The 27,808-nt window shown below is 36.6% G+C and overlaps 1 protein-coding gene across 1 annotated transcript in view; it reads right to left on the bottom strand.

Annotated features, from left to right (window-relative positions):
* XRN2 (5'-3' exoribonuclease 2) overlaps nucleotides 1-27,808 on the bottom strand; it is a 91,402-nt gene that overhangs the window by 37,180 nt on the left and 26,414 nt on the right. The window contains exons 2-20 of the mRNA XM_032859311.1: nucleotides 21,899-22,026; nucleotides 21,705-21,816; nucleotides 19,671-19,782; nucleotides 17,882-17,940; nucleotides 17,716-17,805; nucleotides 16,646-16,718; nucleotides 16,454-16,504; nucleotides 15,854-16,011; nucleotides 14,781-14,855; nucleotides 14,560-14,693; nucleotides 14,403-14,460; nucleotides 14,212-14,319; nucleotides 10,049-10,093; nucleotides 8,519-8,650; nucleotides 4,884-5,002; nucleotides 2,460-2,595; nucleotides 1,082-1,189; nucleotides 899-988; nucleotides 166-238 (exon numbers count right to left, since the gene is read on the bottom strand). Of these exons, the coding sequence (XP_032715202.1) occupies nucleotides 166-238; nucleotides 899-988; nucleotides 1,082-1,189; nucleotides 2,460-2,595; nucleotides 4,884-5,002; nucleotides 8,519-8,650; nucleotides 10,049-10,093; nucleotides 14,212-14,319; nucleotides 14,403-14,460; nucleotides 14,560-14,693; nucleotides 14,781-14,855; nucleotides 15,854-16,011; nucleotides 16,454-16,504; nucleotides 16,646-16,718; nucleotides 17,716-17,805; nucleotides 17,882-17,940; nucleotides 19,671-19,782; nucleotides 21,705-21,816; nucleotides 21,899-22,026 (1,861 nt within the window). The remainder of the gene's footprint in view (nucleotides 1-165; nucleotides 239-898; nucleotides 989-1,081; nucleotides 1,190-2,459; nucleotides 2,596-4,883; nucleotides 5,003-8,518; nucleotides 8,651-10,048; nucleotides 10,094-14,211; nucleotides 14,320-14,402; nucleotides 14,461-14,559; nucleotides 14,694-14,780; nucleotides 14,856-15,853; nucleotides 16,012-16,453; nucleotides 16,505-16,645; nucleotides 16,719-17,715; nucleotides 17,806-17,881; nucleotides 17,941-19,670; nucleotides 19,783-21,704; nucleotides 21,817-21,898; nucleotides 22,027-27,808) is intronic.

The raw sequence follows: 27,808 nt of genomic DNA, 5'->3' as shown, positions 1-27,808 counted from the left end.
ATCATTGCCAATGCCAGGGTGGATAGAAAAAAAAAATCAAATTTTGATATGCAATTCTTAAAATATTTATCTTTTACAGAAATTCATCACCTAAATCATGTTCGTTTACAGTTTACCAAAAAGTGGAAACTGTTTTAACAAAAAGGAATAATGTCTAAATTTTACCTTGCCATGCATATTTCTTCCCATTCAAATCAATAGCAAAATCTTCTGGGTAGAAGTCAATTATACTAGAATCCTATGTCAAGGAGAAAAATAAAGATTCAAAACAAAAGTCACACATGTCTGAGTTTTAAAGAATCTGACATTTCTTTCATTCATGTTATCAGGCCTGATGAGAAAATAAGGTTTCATTCCTTTAAAAAATGATAAGATTTCAGGTCATTAATCCCAATAGTAAAACAAAATTAACAATTTTATTTTAAAAAATGAAAAAAAGGGGGGGCATTTTTAGAGAGGAATTTTATAACTGACAACTGTGAACCCAACACAGTCAATGAAGAGTTTATGGACTCTAATGATTCCTACTTCTTGCCTGGCTCTCCTTTCTATCTGGCACACAAAATAAGCTCAGAGATGTCTGAACATTGGTAGCCACCACACATGGCTGGAACAAAAAAAAAAAAACCAATGACTTACAGGTAGGCTTAGAACAAAGTAACAGTTTTAAGAATTGCTCCTAAACACAAATTAATTTTATTTATACCAGGTAGCGTTCTCACAGCCAAGGAAAGTAGGGGGGTAAAAAGGTGAAAAACATACAGAAGAACTCAATACTTTCACTTTGTTTTTGGACTTCACTGTTTTAACTATTAGATGCAAAAGCACTTGTGACTAACGTTCGTGAAACATGACAAAACCCCAGTTACTAACATACTCAAAATACTAAGACACTAACGGGATCACTCATGAGCTTCCGCCATGATGGAGGTAGAAAGTTACCACTTGCAGCTGGAAAAACTCCCATAAGTTGTTCCAATGGTTTAAACTGCAAGAAAGAAAAAAGTTTTAAGATAAGACACACGATTTTTATCTAAGCCAAAATTCTATGAATTTCATGACTCTAAATAATTAAGCTTACTGGTTTAGTGCCCTTCTCAAAATCAGATGGCATGTCTGCAATACCTTCAAAGTCTGAAGCAAATGGTGCATAATGGAATGGATAATACCACTTCCAGGAAGCACAGCCCTAGAATCATAACAAAAAAAAAAAAACCAAAAACAAACAAAAAAAAAACCAAAAACAAAAATCTACGTTCAATACGGACACAGAAAAGCAAATAAAAATTAGAGTATTAGCCTATAAAATACATAACTTCCAGTGTACATTCCATATATTTTTTCCCCATGAGTCCTAAGAGTTGTTTTAACTGAACTTTTACTTTGTATCAATGGCTCCTTGATTTAAAAAACTACTGCAAAGTGTCTTTAATAATCAGTAGTTAATACCAAACTTTGTAAATACAATTTGTATAGTACAATTTGGTGAAGATTTTTACCCTTAAAATGTGCTTGGTTACATTTCTTTCCAATTTCACAGCTGCCATTATCAAATAAAATGAAGAGCAGTGATAGCTGGCACTTACTTAGCATATAGATGGGGAAGGGACATCACACTGAACAGTGACTAAATAAAATTTCCAAAAGTTTCATTTTATAATTCCTTATTATATTTTATTGTGACAATTTTCTCTTTATTATAAAAATATTTAAGTAAACCCATCAAAAAGAAGTTTTTACTGATAGAAAAAACAACTCCTAATATGTATTTTGATTCTATGCCTAAATGAATTAAAATCCTGAGAAGAAAAGTAAAACATGAATTTATTATTATACAGTTAACAATGCATTAAATTATACTTTCCACTTAATGACAAACTTCATCTTTTCTTAGATCACACCAAACTTAACTTGCCTTGCTCTCGGAGAATGAAACCAGATATTAACTACTAGTATTACAATCCCCTATATGTCTACCTAATCTCTCACCAATCTGACATCTCAATTATCAAAGGCTTTAAGTCAGATACGGATTACTCCAATTAGAATGCATTTCATGTAACATCACTACATTACACAGAGGAAATTGTATCATTCAAATGCCTTTCAAATTACTAGTATTTTCTAGTCTTTGTCCTTTGTTCAGTCATTAGTGACTATTATTTTTTACTTCCAATTAAAAAACCACCATACTTAATTATATTAAAGACAAAGTACACTCAACCCACACTACTTGATGCTGAAATCCTTAAGCACAACAAAAATTATCTTTATTTATATATTAACACTTGAGAAGCGTAAAAGCCTTTATAAACAAATATTTAAGGTAATGAATTTCTGAACAGGAAGCTTTAAAAGAATGAGTCTGGATTTAATTTCATTAAAGCTCAATAATACACAGAAATTATGATCTTCCTAAAATGATTAGCTAGGTTTAGAGGAAAATATTCTCTCTGTACCTGGTAATAATATCGAAGAACCCAGCAGAGCCCCTCAACATAAGACTGTACAACTTTACGACGGAATTTCTCATCAGCTGCATCAACGTCAAATTTGTTCTTGTAGTACCGCTGCTTCCAACCAGCTTCCCATAGCCTAAAACCCAGGCAAAGCCGGTTCACGTTGAATTAATACTTTCCATAATTGTCCACTGGTTTATCACCCAAATCATTTTATACTTAATATCCAGGTGAAATGTGAATGAGTTAAACAGTAATGCTATCACAGCTTCATTTAATTATCTAAAAAAGCCCACTTTCACAGAATTTATTAAGACAGTCAAACATCAAAAATCCAAACACTAATTCTAGTGAGACCTTATAAAACTACATTTTGGAAAAAGAGAAAAATACTACTAAAGGAGATACTGAACACTTGTTTTCTCAAATTTTAATACTGTTTTACTTGTTTTTTGATTGTAGACCAATTCTGAAACTACACCGTAAGATTCAAATATTGAAGATATTTTATGTAAGTTCCTCAGTTTGTTAAAATACATTTAAACTAAACAAAGCAGTCAACCAAATTACTTTAAAAAGAAAAAAAAAAGTTTTGCGGGGTGCCTGGGTGGCTCAGTTGTTACATGTCTGCCTTCGGCTCAGGTCATGATCCCAGGGTCCTGGGATGAAGCCCTGAGTCCGGCTCCCTGATCAGCAGGAAGCCTGCTTCTCCTTCTCCCTCTGCCCCTGCTTGGGTTCCCTCTCTCACTGTGTCTCTCTCTGTCAAATAAAGAAATAAAATCTTAAAAAAAAAAAAAAAAAAGAAGAAGATATTTGCATGGGTAATTTTTTAAAAGATAAAAAGTGGTTTGTAAAATAACATTCTAGGAACCAGGCAGAAAATTATGTTTATACCAATTCTCCCATCCTTGGGCCTTATCCCTCTTTCAGCTAAGAGTTGCTGGCTTACGGGAAGGACACATACACACGTTTGTATGTTCTGGTAGAACTCAGAAGCAGTAAATCAATACACTAAATTATTATTAATCACTGAAAATACATGTAAAGAACCACCTTTTCAAAATGCTTTTTTAAGTACTCATTTTTCGTTCTCTAAAAGATTTAAACATAACACAAAGAAGCTAAAGAACACTAAAGAAACAAATCAGGACAGATCAAGAACATCAAGATGATTCTCATTAAGGACTATTTTCCACCATGTGCCACATCTTACTAATTAATTACAGTCATGTTCCAGAATACACCACACCAATTTTAATCCCCTCCCCCGCCCCAATGCATTCACAGAACATCAATTAGGAGAAATATCCTCTATGATGTGGATTATAACTGTTTTACAGAAAATATTAATGAAATACACGTTAAGTGTCTCAAGCACTTCTTGACAGAAGCATTTCTACCTTGACTATTCTCAGCACTGGGATTACACAATGAAGTACTAACAAATCAATTCAACTATTAAGCTGGTATTGATCAAGATGGCTACCCAATAAAACAGATAACATACTCCAAGAGGAAAATCCAGAGTTGCAGAAACAGAGGATAAGGAAAATGTTCAATCACAAGCCATCACAGATCTCAGAATCTAACATCAAAGGACATTAGGAAAATACAGAACCATACATGACACCTGAGAAGTTTCTCATCATAAATGCAAACATACCATCCATGTCCTATAAAAGAAGCATGAGTTGTGGACCACCATTGTTTAACTTTGAAATATATCATTTTGCTAACTTCTTAATGAATTACAATTGTTAAGATTGTTGGCCTTTTGCATGCGGAACCCAGGGTTCAAATCTGGATTTAATTATAAAAGAGATTATTAATCTTATATAATGATCTCAAATTTCTGGATAAAGAATCAAAGTTTCCTATTAGAAATTTTAAGTATATAGCTAAAGGGAAACTTCTTTGTCATGAAATATAATTGTATACATGCACGTTTGTGATTTTAAAAAAATATACATATTTATCTCTTAACTGAATGACTTTTGCATATTTCATTTGAGGAAGAACCTTTCCAATTGAGAAGATTAAAGCAAACTATGTTAAGTATCCAAGTGTAACTGAACTTCCTGTGTTAAGCAGCTTGAAAATTTAATCTCAAAACAGTAACATTCAGATCACATAGAGCTAAACACCGCATGTCTAGCTGATCTAGTGCCTGGTCTCAGAGGGAAAAGTGGCTTGGAGGACAAAAACCTGCATGCATACTAATCTAGATACTTAGATTTAACAGCTATAGCTTACACATCTCACTGGAATTTACTGACTATTCTAACCTTCCACATTAATTACTGGTGGATAAAAAGATCACAGGCAAGCATCTGAAGGCACTGCTGCTCTAAGCTAAACAGCATTAATTAGACAGCATCTATTTCAGCAATTTCATAACAAAGTGTTACCAAAAAATGGTTTCACCTGACGTTATCCTCAGGCTCAGGTTCACTGTCACTGTCTTCTGCTTTTCGCTTAATTCCTCCTATTGGAGATGGGGAGCCATCAGAAGTGAAACTCGTATTAGGAGATACTGAAGGACTCTGCAAACAATTATAATATTACAGAGGAAGGATTTAATTATTCATTTCACAGAAGAAGTTACAACCAACTGCTATTACAATCATGCTTCATGGCAATACAACTGTTAAAGCTATTAAATAGATATGGTAAGTACATTTAGAAAATATAAAGACTGTTCTTGGCATACTCTACTCCTTCAGAAAAAGAATTATATAGTTCTAAGCTTCCTATGCTTAAATTCAAAAGAATCTGAACATTATTAGAATAAAAATTATTTCAGAAGAAAATAGAATTTAATTTTATAGATTTTTAAAAATTAAAGGATGGGAATTATTTTTTTCTTCGGTGGTTTCCTCATGTTATGAGTTTGTGATCAGTTTCCACCAATCAAACAGCAAAGCTATAAGGAGGAAAATACAAATATATTAATTAGTAATACACAAAATAGTGCTGGTGAGAATGAAGTTAAATGGTAAATGCTCAACCTCACACAACCATCTGGAAAGCAAAAGTTTAACAAGACTCTGTCAGATAACTGCTACATTATTTTATAGATAATGTTTAAAATTCAAGGTCCAAGTAAAAATGTATTAGTAACTTAGAAAAATGCAAACATTATTTCAAAGACTTGGATACCACTTTAAATTCACTATTATCTTCCATTTGTACCTAATTCAATGAATACAGTGAACACCTGAAAGTATTTTAACATTTAAGTAAAAAATTCAAATTCTCTGCAACTTTAGTTTTATGTTAAGTGACCAAAACCACAAGTGGCAAAAAAGGTTTTCATGATAAAGTTTCTCTTCTATTATTCACAGCATATTAGATATTGTGATTAAACTGAATTATTTTTAAACTGAGAGCTTACGAGGCTACTTTAATGATACTACAACTAAAAACTTAGTATGAATGTAGTTCACACTATAGGCCAAAAAAAGTTACAACAAAGCAAAATTGTATTTCTCATAGAGTTTATAACTTACTTTTTAAAAATGTATAATTTCCATTTTATTCATGACACTCTATGGTCAATACTGTTCAAAAAAAAAACCAAAACTACAAAACATAAATTCAGGAAGGTACTATTGTACTTGAAAATGAGATGAGTATTTTTAGTCAAATCCTAGTTTGACATTACAACTCTAATCTTTACTAGTTGTTTGGCCTTGGGCAATTTATTTAACCTCTGTCAGCCTCAACTTGAAATGGGGATAATGTCCTCTTTGTTGCTTACAGCAAGGATTAAATGAAATGATATGTATAAAGGATCAACAGCAAGATGAAGGTGTGGCATATGGTGGCTCACCTTTCAGTAAGTTATCACTAATTTTTAAACCATCGCTAAATCCATTTGGATTAAATTATGAGAACGATATTCCTATCAATTGTCTAAGTACAGAGAAGTTGGGTAAAAAGCAAACTTTTCCAAACTGACAAAAAAGATACAAACTATCTTTATCTGATAACAAAATAATATACCGGCAAGGGAAAACAAAAAGTGTTTTTTTAATATTAAATCTTTATTGCTCTTTTCTGCTCTCTACCAACCAAGTCCTTCCTGAACATAACCACCCCAAATGATTCAAATTCCTTTTTACTTATTTATTTTTATTTATTAAAAGATTTTATTTATTTGACAGATCACAAATAGACAGAGAGGCAGGCAGAGAGAAAGGGAGAAGCAGGCTCCCTGCTGAGCAGAGAGCCTGATGTGGGGCTCGATCCCAGGACCCTGAGATCATGACCTGAGCTGAAGGCAGAGGCTTTAACCCACTGAGCCACTCGGGTACCCCTCAAATTCCTTTTTAAAACGCTCTTTTTGCAATCACATTTTATGAAATGGCCACAGATTTCAATACAAACTGTATTTCAGAATGCAAAATTTAAAAACACATTTATCAGGAAACAGAAGCCAGTAGTAAAGCATTAACAGTATAGACCATCAGGTAGACACTACTCAATACTAGATACTAATATGCCCAACAGCTCAAACAAACAAACAAAACAACAATAAATCTATAACTTTAAATTCTCCTTTGAAATGAACTGGTAATTAGGCTTTGTGATTTCCTTAAATTCATAATATTCTAGATGAAAATCCCTCTATGCAAAGACTCCAACAGAAATAATTATGTCAAGGGGAATTAAAACAGAATCAAATAAGCAACTTAATCATCAATCTCTCTATTCCTACTTCCATGGCAGACGTTATTAATCAACAATGGGTCTAGTCCTGTGGAGCCTCAATATAATACTGGAATCCTTCTCAAAGCAATCAGAGCTGGCAAAGTGTAAACCTCCCTGCCTTCCCGAGATTAAGAAAAAGCATCAGCCTTTTCTGTTCTATTCAAGTGTCTCAATGCAATCCCTTCACTGACCCTCCATATCCCACTGTTAATGGTGGAAGGAATAAGACAAGAACACAAAAATCAAACAGAAGAAAAAACATAACAGAAACCCAGGCTGCTTCTCTCAGGAGATGCAAATTCTCATGAATTCTCAAATTCCATAGCTAAGGTCCTAAAATTTCAAGATGGGAATTTGCAGGAATATAAATCAGTCTCCTGATATGGCAAAAATTCCATATACAGGATTGCCTTGTAATAAAAGATTTGGGGCATCAATAAGGTAACTGTTAGCATAATGAAATCTCAAAACTTATGCAATTTCCTTGAATATATCAAAACAAAAATTTACATTAGATATTAAACTTTACAAAATATATGTCCTCTCTTTATAACACATACTCTCTCTTATGCCTACTAGCCTGAAATAAGCAATAGCTTTGGTTATTTGCTGTACATCAATTCATTGTCTGTTCCCTCACCCCTGCTGCTGCCCTGCCTTGTGCTCTTGAGCTCATGGTTTGTTAACCACTACAACAGGAAGCTACTGGACAGACTACAGCCTTGCTGGCTGAGATGATCTGCTTCTTCAGTCTGGATCACTAAGTTCAAACAAGGAGGGATACCAAGTGGCAGATCCATTCAATTCCTGAGTTTCTAAGTACAGAGCAACCAGAATCTGCATAGTGAGAGCTACTTGAAAATATGTATTCAAATCTATTCCATGCCTGAGTTGGAAAGCAAGAATTTAGGCAGTGAGGAATACCTGTATTTGACAGACTGAGGAATATATATAATAAAATGCCCACAGCTGATCCCTGGAAAGAAAGGGGAAAACCCACCTTTCTCTCTTACCCAGCTATGAGATACTCAGATGTCCCCATCATGCTTCTAGCACCCAGTACCTTTAGGGGAAGGGAGAAGCACTGTGACCCATTTGCATTACAGAAACATTGCTGCCACTTAGCTATATATATTTACATGCATTTTCTTTTCTTTCATATCATTTAGATATTTACATATTGATAATCATGGATGCAACAAAGTTAAAAATATCTCAAGGAAAAAGAAATTGAGAAAAACTACAACACAAAACAACTCCAGACTTAGTAACAAAATTCACATACAACCACAAGAGACCTCTGATGGTCTGTACTTTTCAATGACATGTAAAAGTCAGTCACTTACAGAGTTATTCTGCATCCTCATTTCATAGGCTGCTTGTCTTGGATTACTGGCTACTTGAGAACCTGGTGAATTTCTTGAACCCAAGGCATGAGGGGTTAATATTCCACCAGGAGAGAAAGCTGGTTGATCTCTCTAACGTAAGTGGAAACAAATGTAGAAATTAAAATTAAATCACAATACAGTCAGATGACAGGAAGAAAAGATGGCACATCGAGTCCTCACTGTAAGCACGTAAAGGAGGAACCAGATTTCTGTTAGCATTTACAGGACTGTCCAAAATTTGATTTGATGGTAACTCACCCTGCAAACAATACTCTGTAGTATTTAATAATAACAGTTCTAAAAGTACATATAATATACTGTTCTGATACACAGAATTTATTCAAGCCTCAGTAAGCTATTCCATTATGTTTATTGACAATTTCAGAATACATTCGACAAAGGATTTCAGGCACATAAAAATAATATAACAACGAAGGTTAAAAAACTAGTCAAGAGTTTGATTTATAGTTAGGAAAACCCACTTTTATTTACTCTTCACCTTGCTAGAATAAACTATTTCCAATTAATTAGAGCTATAATCATAGCTGGAATCGATGACCATTGTGGCTGACTGGTAAAACATACTTTTTACGCAGATATTGACTGAAAGAAAATAGTAATACATAAGGTAGAAAGCAGATATTCCCCTCTCAACCTAACTGGTTTTGATACTACCTGTAACAATAAATAACTCTACTTTTTTCCCTTCTAAGTTCCCCAACTTGCTCACTTCTAATAAAAGGCACTCCCTAAATTCCGTAAGTTTTAAATCCAGTTAAGACAAGAAAAATAAGAACTAAAGAAGTAACTATAGAACATTATGCAATGAGGTAAGAAAACAAACACCACAAGCAAGAAGCAGTGGAGTTCAAAGAAAAGGACTGCTCATCCTGGACTAGGGCCAAGGCCTAGGGAGGCCCCAGTGGAAAAGCTAAGATATGAGGGAGTTGTGAATTCAGAAATCCACGCGGAGCTGGCAAATGTAGGTAACACTCTGAGTCGGGAGAGATGTGGTACATTTAGAAGAGAGCACAGAAAAGCTCGGTGGCTAATATCGGGCCAGATCAGACTACACTCCACAAGCCAGCCTGAGAGAGAAGTGGCTCTAAGGGGACTACAAAGTCGCTCGTCATTTCCATACAAAGAAACAAGAGTTTCAGGAAGATTAATCTGACGAAGATGTAGACAGAATGCAGTAACTTAAAAGAGAGTATAAAGGGTTGACAATTATTGCAAAAATACCTGATTATCACAAAAAAAGTCAAATAGCTAGGCACCCCACACCCATCAAGTGCATCTTTTCAGACTCCAGAGTTTAGAAAAGACTTGACACCAGTATTCTTCCTCTGGGCAAGAAGGCAGCTGGGTAGACATTACACCCCTATCCAACTCCTACAGGATAAGGAATAAAGCTACTGCAATAAACATCTTTCTCCCACACCGTAAACTTATGCTATTGCCAATCTTATGAAATTAATTAAAACTCACCTTCATTCTCTTTCTTTTTTCTTTCTGTCGTCTTCTAAAACTGTCCTAAAAGTATAAAATCCACATATTCTGTCAAATATTACATACACAGAAAGTGCCAGAGTTAAACATTACCAGGAATGATTTGGGAAACAATTCAGGTTTTAAAGGAAGACCCCAGAAACCTAGGTACATAGTTAAAATAGGCAATGGACTATATGTTCAAAGTGCGTTTTATCAGAACTTCAGATGGATAGAGAGCATTCTAAATGGAGTTTAGATATAATTTAACTGTTCCTCTTAATATTTTCAGATAGTTTTTGAAATCATTTCATGAAAGAATGCAAGAGTCATGACAAAGACTCTTGGTTTTACCCTGGAGCAAATAGGCTGCCAACATGGAGAAGATACAAATAAAAGAAAACAATTCTTAAGTTTTAGCTGAATACAGTTAATAACCAAGATAGCCATTAAAAAAAAAAAAAAAACCATTAACAAGACAATTTAATAAGGAATTTGTTACCTAAAGAGGGCTCAACAGTTCCTAATTCTGCAGCACCCACAGCACCAAGTGGGTAAAGAGAGAAGTGGGGCTCTGTGCAAACACGATCCCCGCCCCCACCCAACTGCAGGTTCCAAAAAGTCAATCTCATGAAAGAAAGTAAAGAAATTCAGATGTTTGTACTGCTCATTCTGAGCCACCTTAATTCACAGGAAAGGGCCCAGTTTGTATTGATTCTTCCCTTCCACTCATATTCAAAATGTAGTCATGGTTTCAATTAAACAGATTTGGGACTGATCTTATTTCCCACTAACTGTTCGGCCATTCAAAGGCCTCCTTGGTCCCAGAAAGCACTCCTTCCATGCCCAAGATTCCTTGAGTATCAAGGCACTGGAACAACTAAGGTCCTACAATAGCCCAAAACAAGGGCCAGCAGGTACTATACTGGCGGCCACCTGACTAGCTGCACTTCTATCCCTTTCAGGTCAGTAATGCCAAATGCAAACTAACACCCTTACTTAAGGTCTGAAAGGTATACTTTCCTCCAGAAGAAAGGCTGAATGTTGGATAAATGGTGAACGGCTACCCTAAAACCTCCTAAGATATGAAATCCACCGATTTCTTTAATCAAGCTTTTCCCTCTATCTTTAATTAAAATATTTCTTATCTAGGGTACCAACAAGCTGCAGACAGTGAAAGCCATTAGTCAGTTTTCAGTCCTTATCTGACCATGACTCTTTGGTCTTGAATCACGCTCTTCTCTTGGCTTCAAAACCACTACACTCACCTGGTTCTCTTTTTTCACTCTTGCTGCATGCCTTTGCACCATGACTCCCCAACCTCTCAATGTTAGTGTTCCTCTGTGCCTAATACTTGGACTTCTCTACTCTTATAAGAGTAATCATCTAGTCTCATAGCTTTAAACAACATCTATATGGTGATAAGTCTCTAACCGGGACCTCTCCCCATTCAGCATCTCCAATTGGCTGTCTCAAACTTAATGTGCCCCAAATGGGATCCCCACCCCCAACTCAGCACCTCCCAGTCTTCTTCGTCAGTTGCTCAGACCATTTTTCAACTGCTCAGACAAAATGCCGTTGAGTCATTGAACTAGCATTGAATCTATTAGCCAATCCAGTGGTTTAACCATCAAAACATATTTAAAATCCAACTACCTCTTATCATCTTCACTGCCACCATGCTGGCTCCCTTGGATGGCTGCTAAAGAGCTTCCTAACTGGGCTCTTGGCTTCCGTCTTTGCCTCCATATAGTCAATATCCTGGGTACATGCCCTAGAGCCTCTGCACTGGCTATTCTCTCTGCCTGAAATGCTCTTCTTGCAAACACCTGCATGGTTTACTTCTTCACATTCTCCAGGTCTTTATTCAAAGTCATCTGTTGGTAAGGCCTTCGCTAATTACTTTTCTAGAACCGCAACAACCCCATCTTCACCTTCCCAGATATTTCTTCACCTACTTCAATTTTCTTCACAGCACTCATCACTCTAACACAGTACACAGTTCACTTAGTTTTTGTGCTTACTGTCCATTTCAGAAAGAATGTAAGCTCCATGAGGTCAGGAATTTTTGTCTGCCTTTTTGTTTTTCTTTTTTATCAATGACACTCAGAATACTATCTGGCACAGGAGAAACACTTAATAAATGTTTACTGGCTAAATGAAGGACATTTGCAAGATAAAGGGCCAACATCAAAGCTTATAAAATAAAAAGCATCACCTTCAACCACTCAATTTTAATAACAAATACTGATGTATTCCTTTTCTACTATTTTGTGCTATGAACTCCTTTGGAAATTGGTCAAATGCCACAGACAGTTTCTGGGAAAACACATAAACCTAGATACTTTTATGTTGAATTTCTGAAGGTTCATATATTTCTATCAATGCCCAACCTTGCTGATAGACATCATATGATATCAGGAACACCAAAAAAGATCCAAAGAGCTTTAAAATGCCCTCTCTGCTAGTCCAGTTGGAAGCCATATTACTTAAGCCTGAAGCACTTTGGTACCTATCAAATCTCATACATCCTTCTCTAATGCCAAATATCACCAATATTTATTAGTACAGAGTCTGCTAAAGCCACATAAAAGGGCTGTTCTAAGGTTTTTATATCAAGTAGTACACAGTACATACGTATAGTTTTTTTCTTAAGCATAAATGCAAGAGCCAATTCCACTTGTTGAAGTCTCAGTTCAAAATGGCTACACTGGTAGACATTTGATATCCCAGACAAAGTCAGTTCTGTTACTGGAACCTTACATGTGAAAAATACTTGCTGCCATAGGGGATTACCAAGAACCAAAGGTTTTGGAAAGAATTACAGTCCACTCACTCTGTTACATAAAATGGTACTGAAAGTTCTAAGAAAGAGACCACTAGCAACAGTACACAAAGTTGAAGAAAATATAAAAAAATGATATGTTTTAATCTGTAAGAAAATTATGAAGTAAAGTAGCAATATTTGCTCAAAATAGGCATGTGAATTTTTTGTAAGATCAGTTTCTGAAAGGATTTCCTTCACTCTCTAAGAAGCACTATCTGTTAATTCTACCCACTGCTTGCCTCCTTTGACCCTCCCCCATAATCATCCTCCACTCTGCTTTGGCTCCAGGCTACTGCCCTTCCACCCACTGACTCCCCAGAGCCTCCGAACCTCTGGCCATGTACTAGAGGCCTGTCCATCTTGCCCTGACAAGTCAAGAGAGCACCAATGGCTTCTCTCTTCAGGGATTTCCTCCCATCTCTCTACAACCAGCTCCTCTTTCTCCTTAAATGTCCATGTTTCTCAACATTTCTATTGGAGGCACTTTCACTACACACAGGGTCCCAGGGACTTCAAGTTCACACTTAGAGCTTGAAGTACCTCCCCCCTACTAAGGGTTCTCAAATCTCCTTTCAAAAGACTTCTGCCTAAGCATTACACAAACCCATCTAACTGCTTCATGGACTTTCTTCTCTCCAATGTCGCCATATGGCGCCTCAAACTTAGTATCTCCAAAATGAAACTCAATTTCTACCTTGTCACCCACCTCAACCTGCTCTACCCTACGCGCTTACTATCTCAGTGAATGGAACCAGCAATCTCCCAACTACCCAAGTCAGAAACCTGAACTTCTCACCAAGTATTCATCCTATCATATGTAATCATTTCCAAGTGCTTTGTTATTTTATTTCTTTCATGTATTATATTTCTTACTCAGAGCTGCAACCCGCTGCCTTGGCTGATGCAATCCAACCCTGATCCCCTATACTCTACTACCAGAGTAGAGAATTGCTAAGTCTGAACCTATCTTCCAGGGCATAAATATTTCCTATAAAACATGGTAGCCACAAGTTCAATCCCAGGATTCATCTAGCCTTGGCACCCTCATCTCACAACCTATTGATTAGATAGGTGTTTGGATTTTTATCTTTATTAAGATTATGAAGAGAGAAAAAAATTACAACGCAACCACACAGTGTGCAATACATAGTTCCACACAGCAAGCATCACCACCTTTATAAAATAATCAAAGCACTGACCACTCATGATTACATTGGTGTTTGATACACTATAATGACATAACAACGCACTCAAAGAGGTTAAAAGTACAATCACAGGATCATCACAGCCTATTAGAGACAGGAGCAATTTAGCTACTGCAATAGAAACACTTTACCTCATCATCCTTTCTCTTTTTAAAAATGCTATCCTCAACTTCACCAACTGCTAACATGATCATCTGTACTCTTTGCAGATTGACATAACCACTTTCTGTAAGGTAACCCTGTAAGTGATAAAATACATGTAAAATGATCTTCTTATAAAAGCAAATACTTCTGTTTTGAAATTATTCAAGAGTTAACTTACCCCAGTTTTGTGTACCACATTTTTGTATATGTTAACCAAACGGTCAATTGCACCTTCCCTGCCACCAGGAAACAAATATTACGCATTAGGACCAGTGTGTACTGTAAAGGCAAGAAGGCTAAAACACTAGTTTGAAAACCCACACAAACACACGTACCTAATTTCTAATGATGGCAAGTGAGGAAGGAAGTCATTTCCCACAAAGAAGCACATGAAGACCCAGTCATCAATACTCCTCTCAACATCAAATGTAAACGGCAGGCTGGCCATGGTGAGCTCTCTTTCCAAATACTACAACCAAAAAGGAACGCTGCCATTAGAAGTTATCAAAAGCCACCCTGCTTTAGAGAACTGATCCCAATGTTTATTACCACATACCTCACGAAGAACATTAAGACGAAGGAAGATAAATTCTCCTTCTGCACAAGGAAGACTATCTGCAAGTTCATCATGCTGCAGGGAAGGGGAGTCAAGATTAAACAAGTCTACTTTAAACCCTGTAACTTTTTCCAACGAAGTAAATATTGTGGATTTCTCTAAAGCAAGATACATTTTAATATTACAAGAACTACCAAAAAAAAAAAAAAAGAACTCCCCAAACCATTTTAAAAATAGTAAATTATCCATAATCCCAATCATACCTGACCAGGGATCAGCAAATGTTTTTTGTAAAAGGCTAGATACTAAACATTTTAGCCTTTTGGAGACACATATGGTCTCTGTTGGATATTCTTTCATGTTTTGTTTTGCTTTTACAACTCTTTCAAAACATAAATACCATTTTTAGCTCATTGGTCAAATCTGGAGGGCTGTAGTTTGCCAACCGCTGACCTACATCCAGCCAATATTAAATTTCAAGGTATATAATTCTAGACTCTTCTCTATGAATATACAGTATACTTTTTACCTTTTTCCCCACTCAGCATGTCTTTTAAAGAGGCACCATATTCTTAATCAGATGAAAACACACTCAAAGGGAGTTGGATATAATCAAGGGAACCCAAAATAAAGAGGAACTAGGAGTAACTTAAAAGTACCAAGCAAATTAATGTATTTTATTTACATTGTTTTAAAGAAAAATAATCATTTGAAACAAATATTTCTACAAACAAATCAAGTGCAAGAGACCTAAGCTTCATGTAGACATAAGCTGTATCAGAATTCAGAGGAGAAAGACAAATGCATGCATGCTTTTGAATGTGTGTTTACTTTAAAGGGCTATGAAAGATACATTCCTATGAGGGCTAACAGAGCAAGTAGGTAATACAATACAGTCTTCTCTTTATCCATTCTAAAAATGAAACAATCTGAATGAATATACTTAATGCCACTAAACTGTAAACTTATAAATGGTTAAAACAGTATATTGTACGTTAAGTGTATTTTATCACAACAAAAAATAAAACAGAAAAAATTTGAATGTGAGGCAATTACCATTTCAAAGTTCCTACCTTTCCCTTCTTTTCTCTTGGCAAACCTTCACAGTCTTTGACCTCATGCCCAAACTGATTACAAAGTCCACATGGTTTGGGTTTATTTGGTTTGAATTCTTCTCTAATGATGGTAAAGTTGGGTTCGTGTGTAGCAAGGCCGAGCATAATGAGATCAGCTACCAACCAACAAGGATAAAACAATGAACAGTGAACACTCTGAGAAGACCCTACCACAACCAATGATAAAGGACACCACTGTAACACAAGACACAACACAAAGAAAAGCCAAAACAAGCACATAAACAGAGGTAATAAAGCCAAAAAACCTAAATTTTTTTAGTTCTCAAGCAACAAGCTGTCCTCCAGACACATGGGCAACAAAAATCTTCCATCTTAAAGGTATGCAATATCAAAAGGTTGAAAAATATTTTTGAAATTTAAGATAAATGAACATAAATCACAGATTAAACTTAATACCAATTCCTTCTCAAACATGAAATGAGCAAGATATATTAGAATTTCCAAGAAACCAGGAATAATCCACTACTACACACCAAACCATCAATTAGCTATGGTTTAATCCAAGAGCATCAAATCAAATGGTAAGAAGAAACTTACCATCTGCTCCACATAAGCAATGATGAGTATTTGGGTCATGGTTAGGTTGGGCTAAAGACGGGAAAAAGATACATTATATTTATATAAATGTATTTTACAGCACAGGAATATCACATTCTACCAAATATTTTCTATATAATGGCTTGGCTTTTTTAATAGAACATATAATAAATATTCGTAAGGGAATTTTACCTCTTTGTCTTCTAATATAATCCATGATTTTATGCTCTCCTTCACCAGGAGCACTAGCATCAGATAAAATAACCTATAAAAAACAGTTTTTAACACTGTCAGTGCATCCCCAATTTTCTAGCACAAAAATCAATAAAACTGAATAGCTTAAAATAAATTAGGATAATTCCATTAAGACTGTTATTAATTAGAAATGTTTCATAAGGTACGTGTTAAACACCAAAATTGTTTCATTGGTTAATTTACTACAGGAATAGAAAAAAAATGAAATGTTTCAGTCAAATTTAGCCAGAAGAACTGATCACTTTCTAGTATACTCACTGCTGCTCAAGGATATAGCCCCAAACTACATAAACCCTGGGAGAAATCAATAAAAAATACCCATTAAATATAATTTACCATATCTAGTTTATAGCAAAATAGGCCTTGAATTTATTTATTTTTTATTTTTTAAAAGATCTTATTTATTTGAGTGAGAGAGTGGGCACACATGAGCAAGGGAAGGGGGAGAGGGAGAAGCAAATTCCCCAACTAGCAGGGAGCCCAATGAGGGTCTTGATCTCAGGACCCCAAGATCATGACCTGAGCAGAAGGCAGATGCTTAACTGACTGAGCCACCCAGGTGCCCCAACAAGCTTTGAATTTAAAATTACATAAAAGTACAATAAAATTTTACTTAAACACATAGGAGAACACAGCTATTCTTTAAAGGCAGCCCCATGACTTTAATCTGGCTCTATTTCAATTTCTAACAGTAGAAATTTTCATTTAAAACTTGCTTTCCTATATATACATATTTATATGTAATATAAAATATTATATATATATTTTTTTTTAAATCATGGGTCCTGTTTTATAGCTTCATAGTGATGTTAAGAGGACAAAATTGGCATTGAGAGAAAATTCAGCAGCCTAAAACTGGACCATGCAGGGCATCCCATCTCTAATAACCCTGGAAGGTTCTCTTTCTTCTGACAGTCAACTAGCATTTTATGGGGTATCAGTCATATCAAAGTACAGCCTAAAATGATCACGCTTATCTTTTTGAAGTACCAAAATGTGAAACTTACTGTCAAGTTTTTCCACCCAGGGTCATTATTTAAACGATCAGCTATGTAATAGCGAAGGCATTTAGCAAGATTGTCCATGAACTCAGTTCCCTAAAATGATAGAAAGAAATAAATTAACCTACCATTTAGGAGTTAGCAATAGCTGGCAAAGTATGAGACGACTTACTGGTGTAATACAGTTGCTGTCAAATCTTTCTTTTATTTCTTCTGGAGGAAGAAAGCCACCTAGAGGAAAAAGAGGCAATGTTTTGTTCTCTCTATAAAAAGTCAGGTAAATTACTCAGTATTAAGCCAGAACAACAAAACAAGTCCAAATACAAAAGAAAGGGAAATACTGTCACCTGAGGAACAAATGTTCCCCCTCTGGGAAAGAAAATAAGATTCATCCTGTCAAATTTAATATAAGCTTTAACATGACCATCAAACAATATATGGTATACAAAAGATACTATAGTTTCATAGAAATATGGAAATTATGATATTCTTCATAATGCCCTCTGCAGCGCGCGCGCGCACACACACACACACACACACACACACAAAATTTAGGAGTTTTCTTTCGGATAGTAGTTCCTGAGATAAAGGTACCTTAGAAAAACAAAATTAAAGTGCTGAGTTTTTTGTTTTTTAAAGATTTTTATTTATTTGAGACAGAGAGAGGGCATGCATGTGCGTGCTCACAAACGAGTGGAAGGAAAGGAAGAAGGCCAAGCAGATTCCCCCTCGACCAGGGAGCCTGATGCGGGGCTCAATCCCAGAACTCTAAGATCATGACCGGAGCCAAAGAAAGATGCACCGACTGAGCCACCCAGGTACCTGTAAACTGCCAAGTTTATTACAGCCTTATATGATAAACAAAATCATCAGCTGTGATATAAAAGTCCTATTTGTCCTCTATATCACTGATTAGCTTTTTTAACGACAAATATATTTCAAAACATCTTCAAGAAAGAAGACCTCTTTAAAATCAAAGACTATCTTTTGTAAGTACAAACAGGCCTTAAGCATATTACGAGCTGCAGCTAAAGTAACTATACAGTCGTACGCTTCTAGCAAATTAAAACAGAAAATGTATCTTAATTGTAGGCCTGAGTTGACTACACTATGGTATCCTTTTACCTGCAAAGTACAATATCTTGAGCCAATAAATTGTTGTTTTTCCGGTCTATCATACTGACCTTGTAACAAAACACCAAACAAATCACCCCGCCACTAAAACACCCCATCTCACAGACAGAAGTGTCTTAAGAGAGAACTGGTCCCATGGAGTATCTGGACTCCCTGACCTTCCGTCCCTCTGAGACTTCGTCAAGGTCCACCTATTTATCCAACAGGAATTTCAAGCTCTGGGGAACTGCAAAGATGATCACACCCCACCCTTCCCCCAAGTCAAGGGAACCCTGGGTACTTCACTGCCTTAGTGCCTGTTGCATACTCCTCTATTGAAGTGTGTCTGACTTAAGTGAAAGCCTGTAAATATGGATCACGTCATCCTGGGCCTCCTTTTACAGACCTCTGAGTTCTAAGGGAAAGTAATAAGCAAGCTACCCAGACTGATTTAAGGAAAATGTTTACAGAATGGTAGCTTTCTAACAGCCCCCATTGAAAAGAAAAGTAAGAGGCACTCTTAATATATTCCTCCTTTACAGATACATCAAAGTTAGCTGAAGAGCTGCACTTGCCTTGAAAGGGGCTGCCAAACAGCTCTCCCTACCAGAATTCCCTCCTTTTATTCCTAGGTTTCCCTTTTACTACAGAGCGGGGAAAAGAAAAGCTTGTTAGCGGGAACGAAGGATTCCATTAACTACTTTTTGACAGTGAACATAAATTTTCCTTGGATATTCTAGATCCCAATTAAATTAAAACCATACCTACAATGACAGAAAGCTGACACCTCTCCCCCAATCTATATACATTTCTTTTAGAAGTCCAAGTTCAAGATGCACATTCTGTACCTTTTGCCAATATTTCTTCCCTGACTCGCTGCTTCTCCACTGCTGCTTCCATTCCTTCTTTTGATGCTCTAAACCTTCTGGAACGCTGCTGGTTCATTTTAGCACGTGGTGCCTGAAAACATTATTAGATAGTCATACTATACTATTCAAAATACATGTAACAAAATCTATCCATTATTTTCAATTAGGTGTTCTTATAAAAATAATACACTAAAATGGAAAAGTAATATACCTAATATCTAATATATCTAATAATCCTTTCATGACAATAAATCCTGAGAACTTAAATTTGGATGACGACCTTAAAAGCTGGCCTCAGTCATGTACGTGAGTGACATGTAAAATGGACAAACATCCTAACAAGCCACTTAATACTAAAGAGCCCACAATCCAAAGCCACTTCTACTGGGCTATGGTGCTTCAAGGCACCCAAGGGCAGCTCACTTTACTCAAACACCCAGCCAGCATAAAATGAATAGATACTAGCACAGAACCAGGATCAAGAAGACCTTATGTCCATGCCTAAAAGGAAGAATGGTCTTCAAACAAGATTCACCATGTCCCATAAAAACTAAAGAAAATAACTTCTTAATCTGTAGGACCTCAAGGTACTTCTATATTGTATGTCCCACAATAACCACTCTGTCTCTACAAGAAAGCAAAGCAACTAGAAAGGGAACAAGGTTTTAACTGAAAATACTTTTGAATTACTCTGACCAAATATAATTTAAAATCACTGGATAAGCTTGAATGAAATGAACTGGACTCTAAAATTTTGAAATTCCTGAACTGAGTTTTGGGACTGGAAGGGATTCAAGCATCCTGTCTACATAAAATAAGTTATTTTAAACTCTCTTTTAAATAGTTCCTTTTCCTATAAAATAAGACCACCTAACCTAACTCAAGTACCATGTTCTTTGATCCACACATATATTTCAACAAAACATGCTACGCACCTGAGCATACAGACAGACAGACAGACATACAGACGCTCATACAAGTATGCATACAGTTTATACTTGATCTAGCAGTAAGGGAACACTGGATGTAAAATGACAGATTTTCTTCAAGACCTTTCACTAATATGAATGGAAATAAGCACCAAATAAGATATTCCTGTTCCCTCTATTCTTCACTGCACTTCAACTGCAACTTACCAAGTTATCAAGTAACTAAGATTTTTCATTGTATAAAGAGAACCTCACAGAAAAATTAATCTTCTAGATTTTTAAAATCATTCCATTAGCCACTAGGATTACTAAATCTAAAAGAAAGATAATCTGTTTGTGTATAGCTAAATAAATTTTAGGGTTATGATTTACCTTAATTTTCCTTGAATGCTGATATATAGTTTGCTGGTTATTTATAAGCTAAGCTAGTTGATACGGGACATATCACCCTAGGTCAGTAAGTTATTGCCCTCTTAAAGTATTCTGAGGACTAGTCACTGCCCACAGGAGAAAATCCAAACTCTTAAGCATGGCAATAAAGCCTTCTCAAGACATTGCTCTACTTCCCCTTCCAACCTAAAACACCTGTAATTGCTCAAATGTGGTCAAAGGCATGGGAAGTATATTTACTGGGCCCATTTGAGAAATCCAGAAGCTCTTCACTCTTCCTATCTATCCCACTGATCCCCCTCCACTGCCCACCAATCTCCCATTATTCTTTATGCTTCAAGAAATGGGACAAAAGTCACCTCCTATCTCTTAGCTCCCTTAGTCGCACTGATTTCCTCTTTCCTCAGTACTGTGCACATGTTATCTAATACCTTTAAAGCCCACGAGTAACTACCTTGCTCATTTTAAGCCCTTCAAAAGAAAGGGCAGTCACCATTATCCCAGTATCTCACAATATTTGGCACAAAATAGGTACAAGAAATATCTAAATGCATGACTGAAGAGTTGGGCTGCCTTTCTCAAGTTCACCACAGTCAACATTTTTCGTTATTTAGCTGACTTTCACTCTAGACACTCGGGAACACAGCAAAAACAAAAACAGAGGATTATAAGCTAACTTTTTCTTAGCACTTACCACTCCATCTATTGCCATGTATAGAAGTCGTCTTGGTCTTACAATATTGAAAAGTCTGTCAATGTACTCAAAAATTGCAACCATCATTTCGTCTTCATTTTTTGGTGCTGGTCTATAAGGACAAACAAACAGCATAACAGAATACAATACTCCCCTGTAACTTCTGCTATCAGTGACAAAAATGGATTACGTACTTGTCTTCAGGATGAGTACAGGGATGGATAATTCCATTCATATCCAAATACAGATTATCAAACTCCACATCATTTGGATTTGGTTTACTGGCATCAACAGGGATCTTTACACCATTGCATTCTTTTGGCTACAAGAAAAGTGACAATAATAGTTTGATTGTTCAAGTCTAAAATTAACATATCCTAGGCTCAGTAAAAACCCCTTTCACTTCTGAACTGGAAGTAAAACAGTTTAAGCCATCTTTAAATTATAAGGTAAGAAATGATTTTACTCCTTAAAGCAAACTAATGCAGATATTTGATCTGTGGAAAGTGGATAGTTTCCAACACAAGTTAATCTCAACTATGTGAAGGATATTTATCAAAATCTCAAATTGTTCAGTTGTCCAAGTGAGAAACTATGGGAGTCATCTTAGAATTCTTCTCTGCCCCCAACCCATTATCAGTAAGTCCATCAATCTAACCTGAAAAAAAGGCCTCTCCACTTCATTTCCTCTCAGTCCCACTGCTATGACCATCACTGCATCATCACTTGCCTCAAAGACTGACCCTTACTAGCCTTCTGGCCTGCCACAGTATCATTCAGGCCAACCCCATCTCTTCTGAGTTCCTAGAAAACCCTCTTCCATCTCCTGCCTCTTCTGCGTAGTTTCTCCTTCTGTCTTCCTGCCCACACCCACCTTCTGAAACCTTGCTGATTTTCCACAGTCTAGACTGAGATGAAACGTCACTCATTTTATAACTCTTCATACACATCCCTCAGAAAACTAACTGCTTCTCCTTCTGCATTTATTTACTTGAGAGAGAGAGAGAGAGAGAATGCATGCGCACAAGTAGGAGGAGGGGCAGGAGAGGGAGAAACAGACTGCCCACTAGCAGGGAGCCTGACATGGGGCTCGATCCCAGGATGCTGGGATCATGACCTGAGCTGAAAGCAGGAACTTCATCGACTGAGCCACCCAGACACCCCTCCATTGTATTTTTGTAATGAATATTACCTTTGTTTTTTCTTCCAGAGCTTCAGTGAATGATAAGAACATGAGACCAAATTTTTACTGTTAGTAAGTCATTAAAAAAAATAAAAAATAAAATAAAAAAAAATAAAAGCATCATTTCTAACAGCAAAACACTGTGAACTTAAAAGCCATCACGTCATCATGGATGAGCCTCAAAAACATTTTAAGTGAAAGCCAGTCATCAAAGACCACAGAAGATTCCATTTATATGAAAAATCCAGGATAGATAAATCTATAGAGATAGAAACAGAGGAGTTTCAATCTGGGGGTGGGGGAGGAGAAAAGTAATAGGAAATGAATGCAAATGGGTGCAACATTTCTTTTGGGAGTGATAAAATGTTCTAAAATTAGGTAGTGGTAACAACTCTGTATACAAGCCACTGAATTGTACGTTTTAAACAGCTGAATTTTACGGCATATAAATTACATTTCAGTAAGACTATTAAAAAAAAAATGGAAAGGTCAACTTAATTAGTGGGAAAAAGAGCCCACAGAATGGATTAATGTTAAACTGTGGATGTCCATATACCAGAATGTCAGACACAAGGGAGAGTCAAAGAAATAAAGGACAGTCACAAATATATTTATACTGAGCCAAAAACAGACAAACAAAAAACAAAACCAAAATCCACCAAGCTTCAGAAGAATACAAACAGTACCATTTATAGAAAGTTCTAAAACAAAAAAATAATAACAGGTATTGTTCAGGGCTGAGTACAACATACACAGTGAAAGCATAAGAAGAAAAGCAAGGGAACGATTTTGAGACCCTGGTTGTTATCTCTGAGAGAGGGAAAGGAATGAGACTGCATTTTAATGTACATTTATAATTGGGAGAAAAGACAATCACAAAAGGGATTTAAGGAAGGAACAGAGCAGCAGCTTTCAGATACTGCTCTGTACACATATACTTGTGTGTCAGGAAAAAGGGCCTAATCAGAATGAATAGGATAAAAATGGTAAGGAAAGTAAGAGGTCAATTTTGATGGTGTCTATTTCAATAGAGGACAACCTGATAAACTCTCCCCTCAAAAAACAAAAACAAACTCTACAAAGGCAGTCAGCTATCAACCTCTCCATCTAGCCTCTACACTCCAAAGTCCACACATTCCTTTCTCTGCATCAAGCCAGACACCACTCTCAGGTTAATCAAGACTCACTGTCTTTATGCTCCCCAGGAAATCAGGTTAAAAATACTTTAGACTTGGCCATATGCTCTCAGCTGCAACAACTCATATCTGCGTTTACAGAGTGAAAGCAGCCATAAACAATATGGCTATGAATGTGTTCCAATTTAACTGTGTGTGCAAAAACAAGAGGCCATTGGCTTGCTAACAGCCTCTGCTCTTGGTCCGTAGTACACCACTAGGCATACTGCAGCTCCTCAATGAATGCTGAGTATATAGCTGCACGAGAAGTTCTATTTATACTACCTAGAAAATGAAGCATGTTTTGGGGAAGCAGGGGAGGAGGGGCAGGTGTGAGGGAGGCATTAATTTTGGGGAAAAAAAGAGGGCATTCCAGGAATTTCCAGTAAGAAGACTGTGAATATATTTTCCTCTCAGAATTACTGCAGATATATTCAACATGCTAATTACATAAATTTAGAGTTTCTTCAAGAGAAGACTTTGATGCTCAACAAAGGAATTCACTCCTTAAAAGCCTTGCCAAATAAAATGCCAATGTGTCTCTTGCTGGTTAAAGAGAGATCTTAATCAAAGGGCAGATAAAAGGAGCCACTCTGAACCCCAAAATCAATTCATTTCAAATACGTTTTCATTATCTTTTGGGTTTTCCAAATGATAGACGGAGCATACACTGCAGCCTTCCCTTTCTAACCCAAGACCATGAGACTAACAACAAACATCCACAACTCAGAATCTGTGACAGAAAACCAGAGTTCTCTGTGGCTGAAAACTCGTGAGGGATATCTGAAATGTGGAAAACTAGAACATCTGACAGCCTAAAACATGCAGACAGGAGCTTTCCTGCCAAGAAGTGGGTAAACACAAGAAGTCTCCAGACCCAGAGAGGGACTCAAGGGACAGCTTCTGGATAATCCATCAGCACCAGCAGCACTAACAGCCAGGAGAGTCAGTCCCCTGCATTCTCCCCCTTCCTTACCACTCAGGCCCCACAGGGACCAAGCAAGATGGGTGAGGAAAGGCAGTGCAGTACCCAGGCTGACTGACTTGTCCCAGAGGAACGAGTACACCTACCCAGAAGGCTGGCAGTTCTTGCCTAGCAAGAAGCCTTCTCCTTTTCATGGGAAAAAGGGTATATATATCCCAAATAGGCAGTTTGAGAAATCATCCCATTTGTTTGATAAAGATCCCAAGCAATCAAGATAAAGAAAATATTTTAAAAAGTAAAGATAGTACAAAGACACGAATAGTGAGTATGTATAAAAAGATACTCCACAGGGGCACCTGGGTGGCTCAGTCCTTAAGTGTCTGCCTTTATTCCGCTCAGGTCATGATCCCATGGCCCTGGAATCCAGCCCTGCATCAGGCTCCCTGCTATGCAGAAGGCCCACTTCTCCCTCTCCCACTTCTGCTTGTGTTGCCTCTCTCACTCTGTCTCTGCCAAAAAATAATAAAACCTTAAAAAAAAAAAAAGATACTCCACAGGTTTTAACATAAACCACTCAAAATTAATTTCACACCAACTTACTCTTCTACTTAACCTTACAAGGCTTTCTGGCTCCTCAAACGTGAGGCAGAAACCACTACTTTTAGCAATAGCTAAGTAGATGCAGTTCTGCTTAAGCCTGCCTAATACTTAACAGCAGCATTAGAACAATCATGAATCCTAGCTGAGGTTCCATTGTAAATAAAGTTCCCACCGTTGAAGTCAGATACCAAACTACAGAACTCAGTTTTAGATTCCCTTAGTTAGATTTCCCCAGCCAGCTAGTTTGAGAAGAGAACCAGGGAGTAAGACAGCTGGGAGGAACCTTCCTTTGGTTGGAACAAATACCCCATATTAACCTCAGAAAGTAATCCCTGGAAAGAACCTGTATGACTGGATTGTCTATAGAGGAACATGTGCCCCAGGGCACTAATGAAAACAACAGAGCAAAGGGCCAAAATTAGTGGAGTTGAACAGCTGGGTGTGATCAGAGAAAGTGGGACAGAGCCCCCTACCTGTACCACACAGGTCATCCCAGGGTGGCTATGGGCAGGCCCCAAACTATACCTCCCTGTGGAGGTATCTGATCTTTCAGAGCCATGTAACACAGTGAGAAAGAAAGGTAGTTCACTACAACAATGTAACCAGGAAGTAAACTAGGAACACATAACAAGCCCTGGAATGGGGCAGGGAGGGGGCACCAGTACCCAGAAGTGCTACAGTATATTATCTAAAATGTCCTGTTTGCATCAAAAATCTACTAGATATGCAGAAAAACAGAAAAGAATAAACCACAGACCAGAAAAAGACAAGCAACAAAAACCACCTGTATATCCAGATTTCATAATGAACAGAAAAGATTTTAAAGTAGTTATTATAAAAGTATGCCTAAGGAAAAAAAGGTAGGATTACAATCTGTTTCAAATAGAGAATGTTAACAAAAATAAAAATTAAAAATAAAAACACTGTAATTCTGGAGTTGCAAAGTACAATAACTTTAAAAACTCACCTGAGACACCCAACAGATTTGAACAAGCAAAAGAATTAGAAAACTCAGATAGATAAAAAGACATTACACAAACCAAAGAGCAGAAGAGGAAAAAAAAGAAAAAGAAAAAGGAAAGAAAACCTGAGAGGAATATGGGACACAATGAAATCATGAACACACATGTAAACGGAGTACCTACTAGGACAGAAGAGGAACAGAAAAAATATTCAAGAAAATGATAACCAAAAAACTTCCCAAATGTATTGAAAAACAATAGCCTGAACATGCAAGAAGCTCCAAGAACTCCTCGTAAGGTAAACATAAAGAGAACCACAGATGGACACATAAGAGTAAAAATGCTGAAGATGAAAGATAATGAGAAACCTTTAAAAGAATCCACAGAATGAGTCACTTGCAAGAGAACTGCAATGAGATTAGCAGCTGGCTCCTAGCAGAAATAACAGAATCAAGAGAGGGCAATGGGATAACATAAAGTGCAGAATGCAAAACCTGTTAGCCAAAAGTCTTAAACCAAGGAAAGTTATGCTTAGAAATGAAAGTGAAGGGGCTGGCTGGCTCAGTCCTTAGAGCATTGGACTCTCAATCTCAGGTTAAGAGTTCAAGCCCCATGCTGGGTACAGAGCCTACTTAGAATTAAAACAAAACAAAACAAAACAAAACAACAACAAAAACGAAGGTGAAAAAAAGACTACCAGATAAACAAAAATTGAGAGAATCTGTTGATAGCAAAACCAACTTAAGAAAATACTAAAGAAAGTTCTTTAGGCTGAAGTAAACGCAATAGTGGTAAATACGCATATCTTTAATCCTTTCTTTTCTTAACTGATTTAAAAAGCAATTGGATTAAATGATACTATATAATGTACTGTGGCTTCTAACACAATGTAATGTAAGTGCAATGTATTTCCCAGTAACAGCACAAATGGAGATGGAGTGGGAGCAAAGATGCCATGGGCTAAGAAAGTTCTTGTAAATAGTATAGTCATAATTATAATAATGCACTGCTGGGTTTGTAGCATTAATAAGTCCAATATGTATAATGGCAATACCACAGAAAAGGGAAAGTGGGAATCTAGCTATGTAGCAGTAAAGGTGCTATAAATTACTGGAATTAAACTACTATAAATCTAAAGGTGATAACATATACAACTGACCCTTGAACAACATGGGTTTGAACTGTGCAGGTCCACTTATACAAGGACCTTTAAGAGTGGAGAGCAAAAGATGTAAAACATTTATTTACAAATGCCCACC

This window comes from Lontra canadensis, unplaced genomic scaffold (genome assembly GCF_010015895.1).
Source record: "Lontra canadensis isolate GAN:19392208 unplaced genomic scaffold, GSC_riverotter_1.0 scaffold16, whole genome shotgun sequence".
Lineage (NCBI taxonomy): Eukaryota > Metazoa > Chordata > Mammalia > Carnivora > Mustelidae > Lontra > Lontra canadensis.
This window is presented reverse-complemented; position numbering and strand designations above follow the sequence as displayed.